Raw genomic sequence first — 11,108 nt, forward strand, 5'->3', positions numbered from 1 at the left:
TCCTAATAAATTTATGCTTAGTATTTTTAATTAACAATATTATTTCTTAAAAAATTTATTATCCCCCCCCCCCCCCGACCAAATTCCTGCGTACGCGCCTGTAGTTATTAAAGGTAGAATTATATGATTATTCCCCTAAATTATTAGCAAGTATTATTATAGAAGCTAATTAATAACTAATATATATAAGAATAAACTTGTTAATTTAACCAAGAATAGTTTTGGTGACTTTAAGATGATATTTTACCTAATTAACTGGTAATTTGCCTAATCTCTATTAACTTGAGTATTTAAAGTAAAAACAATAAAGTTGATATTGATTGACATGTAGATAATATGAAAATATTTTAATTTTGAAAAGAAGTCATGAATTTAAAAATTACTTCCAAGGAGAATTAAAATTTCAAATATAGGTTAATTCAAAATCCATTATTTTTTAAAACCGTTTTGAACCGGCATAAAATATTTATAACATGGTTCGCTCTTTTTATATTTTCTTTATAACGGTTCATTCCGTTTTGGCGGTTCAGTTCGGGTTGAAACCTTGGTTAAATTATTAAAATACAATTGTTTGTGGATTAAAATATAGGTCAAAATTAAAATATTGATTTACAATATTATAACTATGCTATAACCTATAAAAATCATAAATCATTTATGTAAAATTTAGCTCATATTTTAAAAATCTGATTTTGCCGGAAATGGATTCGAGCATGGGTAAAATATACATCCTAAGCAGACAATCTTATAAGTAATAAAACATATTGCTGATTACACGCATAACATATTCCAAATAAATAAGATTTTATGACTCAAATCAACTGAATGGGCATTTTACACATCACTGGAATACATTTTGGGCAAAATCAAATGTTTAAAATTTTTTAAAAAAATGAGTTCAGCAAATTATTGCATTTTCAAATTTAAGAATTTTTTTTAAATTTGAAAAATAAATCATATTTCGGAAATGTATTCCAGCATGTTTAGAATACTTACGCTATAGATTGCAAATAAATTTTTAAGATGAAACATAGATTGAATAAAACAATAGCCACGTGACATGCTAACGGACATTGCCGATCGATAACTCGTTGACACATAATTTTTGAGTTTATTTTAGTCATTTGGCCGCCCTCTATGGAGAGGTGAAGCCATGCTGATGTCTAAATTTAATTTTAGCACTCCTAAATAATAAGTAGTGTTGTTTAACGGCTCGATTTAGCGGATTTTAAATTATGATTTTAGTCAAAAGAATATTAAGCAAGCCTCGAGATTTTCGTTAATAGATCAAACCGTTCTGCCATCTATGAATAAAATCGACAGGATTTCTAATATTTTTTGGCTAAAACATTGGGTTGGACGTTTTTAAAAATCGAGCCATTAGCAACCACTAATAATGAGTTATTAAACCAAATATCTTTTTTTTTAATAGGAAAGGAAGCGTTATCGTTTCTTTCACTCTTTTCACTCATCCGGACATAATATATATTGATGAAATCAGAGCGAAAGATTTTGGAAGAATTCTCATAGAGGAATCGATGAAAAAAGTTTCTCCAATATTTTTCGCATCAAAAATTGATCCATCCAGTATATATATCGAAGGTAAAACGAAATTTAATTTTTAGAAAAAAAACAATGAATTTCTATCTATTATTTATTTATAAGCCTTTTGTTATAAAAACGATTTCATATGTGATAATGGATTAAAATGCATCATTCAAAGTCGTTTATGCGATAAAGTTTTTGACTGCCAAGATGAGTCCGATGAAACTACTTGCGGTATGATTTATGAAATTATGTATATCCTTCATATAATATTAGGGGATCTGCTTTATATAAATTTATAATAGTAAGTAACTAACAATCAATATTAATTAGCATTGTTTTATTAGAGTAAATATTTTACTTGTCATCTTGGTAAAGTCGGATGAGATGCGGCAATTTAAAAATAATGGCCGCACCGATATTAAAAAAGTAACATATTGAGCGGTAAGGATATACTTCTTCCAACAAATTTTAAAATTGTTACTAAATATTAATGGGTAGATATTTTAACCTGCTTTTTTTAGCAGCCTCTTATTTTAGCTAATTTTTAAAAATAACCGCAATCGAAGTTAATCGGTTTTAAATTTTAAACTAAGGACCGAAATAAAACTGAACCGTTATATTTAACGGTTTTAATATCCTTTCTGTCTTCTGAGTTATTATAAGGTTTATATATTTATAAATTTCGAGAATAAAGAGTATATATTAAACTTAAATTTATAATCTTTTGACTTTCATTTAGTATGACTTCAATTATGGAAAATGAATCAACCTGAAACCAATTATTATTCCCTCAAATATTTTAGTCTTTTTTTAAAATAAATTTGATAACAACTCCTAATTTTTAAAGTAGTACTAACTTATTAATTCATAAGGATAAACTATAAATTTAATACAACTTTTTTTTAGATTGCCTCGAAGATGAATTAAAATGCAAAAACGGGATATGCAAGGCCAAAACTTTATGGTGCAATGGATTCGATGATTGCATGGACAACTCGGATGAAAACATAATTTGCAAATAAAAAAAGAGCAGATGAATCAATTTTTTATAATATAAATTATATTATATACATATATAAAATTAACAACTAAAGATTAAAATTTTGATGTCAAAATTATGAATAATATTCATAATACGATTTACGCTTTCACAAATTGTATACAAAGAAAGCAACAATGATGAACCAGCATGAAATAACCAATTTCTCTATATAATAACTTCATAGATATTTAGGGCATTTATTTAATGCAGTTTTACAAAAATAGCCATTAAAAAATATTAGAAGTACTATATAAATTCTATAATAAATAATTCAATTTAAAATGTAAATCAAACATGATAAATAAATTAATTTTAAAGAGATAATATATTATATATTACTATATACCGTAGATATTAAAAATTTGAAAATTCTTAATTTAAATATAAATTAAATCTCAAGTGGATCTGGATACATATAAACATGTCTTTTTAAGCCATAGCCTATTTTTATACAATAATAGACAAACCTACTATTTAATTTTGATAAAAACGATTTAATTTGCATAAAAATTAAACTAGGATAAATAAATAAATACGTATAGGTAATTAATTTTATGTTATGTCTTCGTAATATTAGGCTGTTTCAACACTTCGTAAACTCCACAAATTTTATTTGCGGGAACTGCAATGTCTAATAGTTTTTTTAAAAAAAAAGGATATTATATTGATATTAAAGATCGGATTTGTAAAATAGTTAAACTAGTATTTGGGTTGACATATCGATTAAAATATCGTGATTTTGGACGACAATTTTTAAAATAGATGAAACGTGGCATGAAGGTTAAATATATTGTATATTTGATACCAACATTTTAATGCTCTAGCTTAGATATAACTTGAGTTATGGACCTTCAAAGTTCGATGAGAGTTTTTTCCTCTTTTAACGAATAACAAATTACCCAAAATATTTTTGGTAACGAATTATAAATCATTTTGTAGCCCTCAAAATTCTCCATCAGAAAATACAAAAAATTATTTTGAGAAGGGCAATATAAACGATGAAACTCACTAAATATGTTTATCACTAATATACTCAAATATTTAAGTAAAAATAATGAGAAAATAAGAATTTAAATTTTATTTAATTTTTTATAATTTTAAGGATGAAAAAATCAATAATAAATGTTTGAAACGAGGAAACTCATCATATTTTTATTAGTTTTTAATAAGCATAGGAATAAATAAATAAATTATAGAGGGTGTTATTTTAAAGAAATAATCATTAATATTTCTAAAAAATTATTATATACACTAGAATTTGTTAAAAATACGTTTTATTTTACACCAATAAAAAGGAAAAAGTGTAATTATTTTTAACTATAATTGATTTTTTATTCCCTAAATAATAAAAACTAAATTAATTTAAATTCTTATTTTCTCCGTTATTATTTTTACTTAAATATTTATAGGTAATAAACATATTTAATGAGTTTCATCGTTTCAAACGCCCTTTATAATATATTTTTTTATTTCTAAAATTATAAAAAACTAAATAAAATTTAAATTCTTAATTTTCCATTAATATTTTATTTAAATATGTAAATATACTGACAATAAACATATTTCATGAGTTTTATCATTTTAAATGGGGCATCTTTCAAAATAATTTTTTGTTTTATGGGAAATATGACATTGAAGATTGTTTTTAAATAATTTTTGCATTTTTTTAAGGGAATTTAAGGGCTACTATAAACATATAATTTGTTACTCAGACCAAAATTTCTTTGATTATTATGAGATTAGTTAAAAGAGGAAAAGGCACTCATCGAACTTTGAAGGCCCATAACTCGGGATATACTGCATTAATTTGGATTTATATAAAATATACAATCTATTTAACCTTTATCAAGTTTTAAAATGGTCGTCAGAATCCCTGGTCGATTTGTCAAGGAATTACCCATTTATGATTTAAGTAAATTCGCTATTACCTATTTGTTTTGGGTAAGGTAAGTTTAGATCTTGCATTATTTTTATGAATTGAGATTTAAATTTAGTCAATCTTGGGTTATATTTTTTCTCCTCTCCAACAGATGTAGCCATTATACCTTTTTTTGGTTTTGTTATAAAATGAATATATCTAGTTATCAGATTAAGTAAATAATGATTAGAATCAAAAGAAATTAGGCAAACCTTTATAGTCGTGAGCAGGAAAGAGTAGATAATCAGGCGGAAGGGTAAATATAACATCATAAATAGAATCGTACAACATTTCAGGACTTCCTGTATATGTGTATATATATAATTGAACAATGGTGAGCAATGCTATATCAAATCAGAGATTGTATTGGTTTTTAAAACTAATATACCGCTCAGTGGCAATATCAATAGCATTATTCAAAAATTAATTAATAGTTATCTTCTATTTTTAGATTTATTTATCAAATTTTTGGCTTTATTCTAGATAATTCTAAAAAATATCTCCTTTTAATTTACCAAGTGTTATATTTTTGTTGAAATCAATTTTTTCCCCAAAAAATACTGGTGTAACAATTATTATTTTAGAAAGATTGATTAAAATAGGGATCACTGTTTACATTTATTATATACGCTTAGCATCTGTGATATCAATACTTTAGCATTTATGGAAATACATTCATATCAATTATTTATTTATGGTAACGTATAAATCAAATATATAGAAAATCAAAACTTAAATAAAATCTAAATACGTTTCTAATGAACATGGTGATGTTTATTTTAAAAATAACCAAGAGTTTTAATTATAATAATAAAATAATGATTTGAATTCTCTCCTAAGTTGTATGGATATTATATAAAACTAATATTCCAATATAAACGAAAAGCAATATAATATAATATAGTGAAAATATTTTTTAAACCAATATAACAAGTTTAAAATGAATACCAAATTGTATCGGTATTATAAACTAGCCATAAATGATGAATTATTTTAATATTAATAATAAAAAAAATTAAATCGAAACCTTCCTGAAAATCGGTCCTTCCACAACCTCTTATTAATAAGGTGTCACCAGTAAAAGCCATTCTATGCTTGTGCGAGATATATGTCATGCATCCTAAAAATGTTTGTATCAATATAAAAATATCATGATAATAATATAAAATATACAATAACTAACCCAAAATCTTAAAAAGTATTTAATCATAAAACAAGATAATTTATAGCTACTTTATCAAATTATTATATTAAGTAATTAGATTTCATATCTGAAAATAAAATTACAATACTCAGCAGGTAAAAAAATTTGTCTTAGTAAATATAAACACCTACAATTTATATTTCGAATTAAATTGTTAAAAATTGGAGATATGAAAAATATTTCAATATGCTAAAAATGATCAAAACCTATATTATAGTATTTTTGATCAGAAAAAAATATTATGTTTTTTCCCTAAACAATTTTTTTATATTAAAATCAGAGACCTGCAGAGGTACCATTTGCACCGCCCGGGTTTAAATTTTTAAAAAAAATTTTACGGCCCGGCCAGGATTTAAAAATTTAAGGAACGGCCCGGATATTTTTTTTAAAAAAAATTTCAGGTAGGCTCGGAATTTTTTAAAATTATATTCGACCTGGTATATACAAAAATTCGCCTATGAGGTATTTTACCATATTTTTCAGCGAGTATTATCGCTTATTATTTAAAAAATACATGTAAAAAGCTAATATTTTGAGAATATTATATTGAATTTATAAAAATTATAAAACTGTAATTTATAAAAATGGATATTTTGAGCATATATTATATTTTATATTGCATTTATAAAAATAAAACTAATATTCATAAAAATGGTAATAATATTTTGAGCATATACTATATTTTATATTGCATTTAAAAAAAATAAAACTAATATTTAATTTATAAAAATGGAAAATATTTTAATTGCACAATATTAATATAATTTATTTTATAATATAAATTTTTAACAAAAGAAGATAATTGTATTATATAATATTGTAAAAAAAATAATGAAAAATGTTGGATTAAAAACTTTCATGACTCAAGGTAAATATAATAAATGCAATAAATATTTGACAGTTTGCAAAGTAAAAAACCAGCATGATTGACGAAACCCTATACTCAAGAAAGATATTAAAAATTCACAAATTATCATGAAGAAAGAGAAGCATATCTACCTTTTCAGGTTGAAGATTACTTCTTCTTTCTTCAAGAATTCTCCCAGTAGTTGAAAAATTCCGCTCACAGCTTGCACTTGAAGCAGGAATTGCCAATACCCGTTTTGCCAATTTTGCTAAAATTGGAAATTCGCTTTGATGAGCCGCCCACCACTCTAACAAATTATCCACCTTAAATGTTTCATCTATTTTTTTATTTAGGTAATTATAATATTCATCATCGGGTATTGACATATTACCAGAATTACCATCACCCCATTTGTCATAAAACGATTCAGTTTGTTTAACAACAGTCGTAATTTGACTGGTTGATGGTATTTCATTTACTTCCTGAGCCTCTTGTAATTTAATATAATCTTTTATATAGTTTTCCGTCATCTTGCGATCTGTCCCTGACAACATACGTAATTGCTTGAATTTGGGACAGAGAAAAAGAGAAATAAAATGATACTTGTGTAAAACAAATTTTTCAATTAAAAAATGCTTTATATTAAGTAAAATCAATTTTATTTCTCCTTTTTCGCTTTGAAAGGTATTACAAACTTCAAGAAGTGATATTCCTTTATTTGATTGTTTTGGTAAAATATATTTTAAAAATTTAGATATGAATTATAAAAAAATATATTAATAATACTTGAATATTGGGGCTTATTTAAGATATTCCTTTATTTGATTGTTTTGGTAAAATATGTTGTAAAAATTTAGATATGAATTATAAAAAAATATATTAATACTTTGAATAAATTTGAAGGAAATTAATAATTAGATCGATCTGTGGGTGTTAGGTAGTGTTAACCATCACCCAATATTATATTAATCATAACTATAATATAATATAATCTTATAACCATTAACTCATAATGTAAAAATTTTTATAAAAAATATAAAGGCCCGGCCCGGGTTTAACAATCTTAGGCCCGGCCCGGATATATTTTAAAAAAAATTTTTTAGGACCGGCCCAGCCCGGATATGTTAAAAAAAATTTTTTTTAGGCCCGGGCCTGCAGGTCTCTGATTAAAATTAACATCCTCGATCAGGTAACTTAGGAAAGAGGGTTGGCAGTGTCAAACCCTTTCATATAATAGGTTCTGTAATCAATGGTATACACACTATTTATGTAAATTGATTTTGAAATAAAATATTATCCATTTATGATAATATTGTATAACTATTTATATAAATTTTTTTACAATTTAATATGTGTGATCATGGTTATCTAATTTTATAGTTAATTTTTAAAAAATGAAAGACTATCAATATTGAAATTCTAAAATACATAGTTAACAACTTTCGAATATTTGTTTTTTTTTTCAATTTTATTAATAACATAACTTTTCCTCTACAAATTTTGAGGACAGAAAGTAAATAGTTTTATTGATCAAAGGTAAAAGAAATTATTTATATGTAAATGTATTGTTACCCTTTATAGTGTTAAAAATTTTAGTTTTAAGGTACACATGAACCCAGATACATATAATACACAATAAATGGAATATGAACTTGGTTTATTCATTTATATTTTTTATATTAAATGTATTTTTTGCTATCTATCTAAAATTAGATATTTCCATACTCAAAATGTATTGTATTCATGAAGAATCGTAAGATCAATAGATGCTGATTCCATAGGTAAATTATAAAAGATATTTTTTAATATATATCTAAATGATTCAGATAATCATCAGCAACCAAATATGACTTAGGAAATTATCGAAAAATCACATGAAAATTGACTTCAAACAATAGGTTTATGACAATTCTTATTGGAAAAAAACTCAACAAAACACAGAAAAGATTATGTACCCATTTGAAAGAAATTCCCATAAAAGAATCACTATATGTCAATGAACAAGTAATCCCCTATAAAGGAACCAGTAAAATCAAACAATACAACCAGCAAAAATGAAATAAATGCGGAAAAAGCATTCCTTTGTATAAAAATATAAATTGGTAAAACAGAAAAATTTTATGAATTTCCTGATATTAGTGCTGGAAGAAAGGCAGTCTTTTTAATGTACCACTTCATTCTATAAATTATGCTTGATAATTGATTCTGTAGGATAGAACTTCAAGTCTTATTTGTCCAATAGGGAATATATTGTATTGTAAGAGCAAGGGCTAATCAAATATATAATTACCAGTTTCTGGCAGAAAAATAATTCAAAAAAATGAGATATAGATATTTTATTCAGTAAATGGTGTAAAATTATGTATCACTAAATGGCATAATAATAGGCCTGTAATTACCTTAAGCACATATATATAGGTGATATCCTGTAGAAGATTGTGAGTGGTTATAGAAAGGAACAACAAAAAATTAAAATTCCATGTCCAGCAGTGATAAGAGTTTATAATAAAAATATGGGAGATGTAGATTTAAAGGATTCACATAAAATACAAATATATCACCAAATAGTATTTCATATACTTAATATGATGCTTAAAATTTCATCATTGTATAGGCAAGATTATGTTCCAAAATTCAATAAAAGAACAAATGCAACATTTACTTTTAAAATTCCAATAATAGAGGTAATCTGCAAGTGCAATAAAAATTTGAACCCTTGCACAAAAAATGAGTGTCAATTAAACCAAATATAGAGAATAATTTTGCAGCATGTCTTATTCAGTAGAATGAAATAAGACATGATTTAATAATTCATTCCAAAAATAGTAAAAAGGTAAGAATCCCAGATGTAAATTGGTTACTAAAGTGATTTTACCAAATTTGTGTATGGTTGTTTTACTTCTAAACAAAAATAATACATTTTTTCATTTATTAATTTATTGCATAATAAAAAGTTAAGAGCTGTCTAAATAAAATACTAAATCTATTAGATTCACAAAAATTAACAATATATTCATATGCTATGATTACAAATGCATGATTAAGATATAACAATTGATTTATAAAAGGTTATATAAAGGAGAAATATAAGTCTTAATTGACATTGGGGAAAAATTAGATATTAAAAAACCTTAACGAGCCAGGCCTGATATTTCAAAAATTTTTATAGGCTGGGCCAAGCTAAGCTATTTTTTGTTAAAAACCTGGCCAGGCATATAGACTTCTAATGATATAGGAAATAAGGATGTGCCTTATACTGGTAAATATATATTTAACTAAAGTATTTATTTTAATAATAATATTATTGGGGAGAAAATATGTGTTAAAAAAATTAAACACTAATAAATTGATATCTAAAAAAAATTGAGAATTATATTATAATGATAAAATATTTGTTAAATATTGGAGAAATTAATAACAGCCTAAAAAGATGTGCATTATCTGTACTAATTAATATCATAAAAGTTTTTGTAAAACATGTAAAAAGTTTTAACAAAAATAAAATGATTTAAAACCATTCGTGTGTCCAGGAGTTGATCTAGCAAGTAATATTTCATTTCCAAATAATATTTTATCATGATCTTTCACATGAATGTCAGCTTGAGCTCCACTAGCCAAAGATATAACTGATTTACAAGTCTTTATTAAACTTTTAATTTTTTTAGTTCCAGTAATATGGTCAGCATGCATATGTGTGTTAACTTAGTTAAATAAAAATTAAATATCACTATAAAAATAATAAAAAATATTCCAAATAATCAAAAAGAAATAAAATATGATTAGTATGTGTATATTATTATCTTGAAATTAAACATAAAGGTGTTATGAAGATATATACAAGACTATAATTTCTAAGTTTCATAAATTCAAACCTCCATATTTCAGTTTTAATCCCAATTCTTTGATTAAATTGACATCACGATCAACTGTTTCAAGAACTGGGTCTATAATTATGCATTCCTTGGATTCTAAATCTCCAAGAATATATGTGTAGGTGGACGATGTATTTTCAAATAACTTTTGGTTTCAATATATATAAGAATAAAATTTATTTAAAGGTACTTGTCTAAATAGAAAATTAGATTGATAAAACCTTGATTGTGAAAATTTAGAAATAATGAAAAAAAATAAAGAAGCCTTTGAGGGCAACATACTTACCAAGGTAAAATGTTTATTTAATTTAGGACAAAGAACCAGAAAACAAATTGTTTTATAATTTTTATATATGTTATTAGCTTATTTTGATTTTAAGATGTATAATTTGATTAATATTATATGTAAAAAAATGATAAATGATGCTGCACAAAACTTATTTTCATTAAAATAACATAGATTTTATATATTTATTAACCACGTTATGTAAAAATATTAGTAACGTACCAAGAAAATAGTCTTTGCTTTTATACAACTTATCTTGTTGTTGCAAGAGCTTTTTTGTTTATGAAGCATCACTGGTAGTGTTGTTAAAAAGCCAACGGCTCGATTAAGATTATAATCTATTTACATTATAAGCCTAAAGATTTTGCACATAACTGGCAAATGCTTGGAC

The 11,108-nt window shown here is 24.6% G+C and overlaps 1 protein-coding gene across 2 annotated transcripts; it reads right to left on the bottom strand.

The window, feature by feature from the left end:
• Positions 1–2,938: 2,938 nt before the first annotated feature.
• Positions 2,939–10,738, bottom strand: LOC135929694 (persulfide dioxygenase ETHE1, mitochondrial-like). Of its 2 annotated transcripts, none has more exons than XR_010572631.1 (7): positions 10,622–10,738; positions 10,432–10,576; positions 10,075–10,260; positions 5,536–5,628; positions 4,721–4,810; positions 4,431–4,635; positions 2,939–3,221 (listed from the first exon to the last, which is right to left on the bottom strand). XR_010572631.1 is itself a non-coding variant. In XM_065466398.1 (7 exons), exons 1-7 carry the CDS (start codon positions 10,709–10,711, stop codon positions 3,148–3,150), a joined length of 795 nt encoding a protein of 264 aa, XP_065322470.1. In that variant the 5' UTR covers positions 10,712–10,738; the 3' UTR covers positions 2,939–3,147. The 2 variants fall into 2 exon arrangements, 1 of the variants encoding a protein (XP_065322470.1); XM_065466398.1 differs by having other exon boundaries at positions 4,519–4,635.
• Positions 10,739–11,108: the final 370 nt, after the last annotated feature.

Source organism: Gordionus sp. m RMFG-2023, chromosome 5, assembly GCF_954871325.1.
Source record: "Gordionus sp. m RMFG-2023 chromosome 5, tfGorSpeb1-WG-v2, whole genome shotgun sequence".
Classification (NCBI taxonomy): Eukaryota; Metazoa; Nematomorpha; class Gordioida; order Chordodea; family Parachordodidae; genus Gordionus; species Gordionus sp. m RMFG-2023.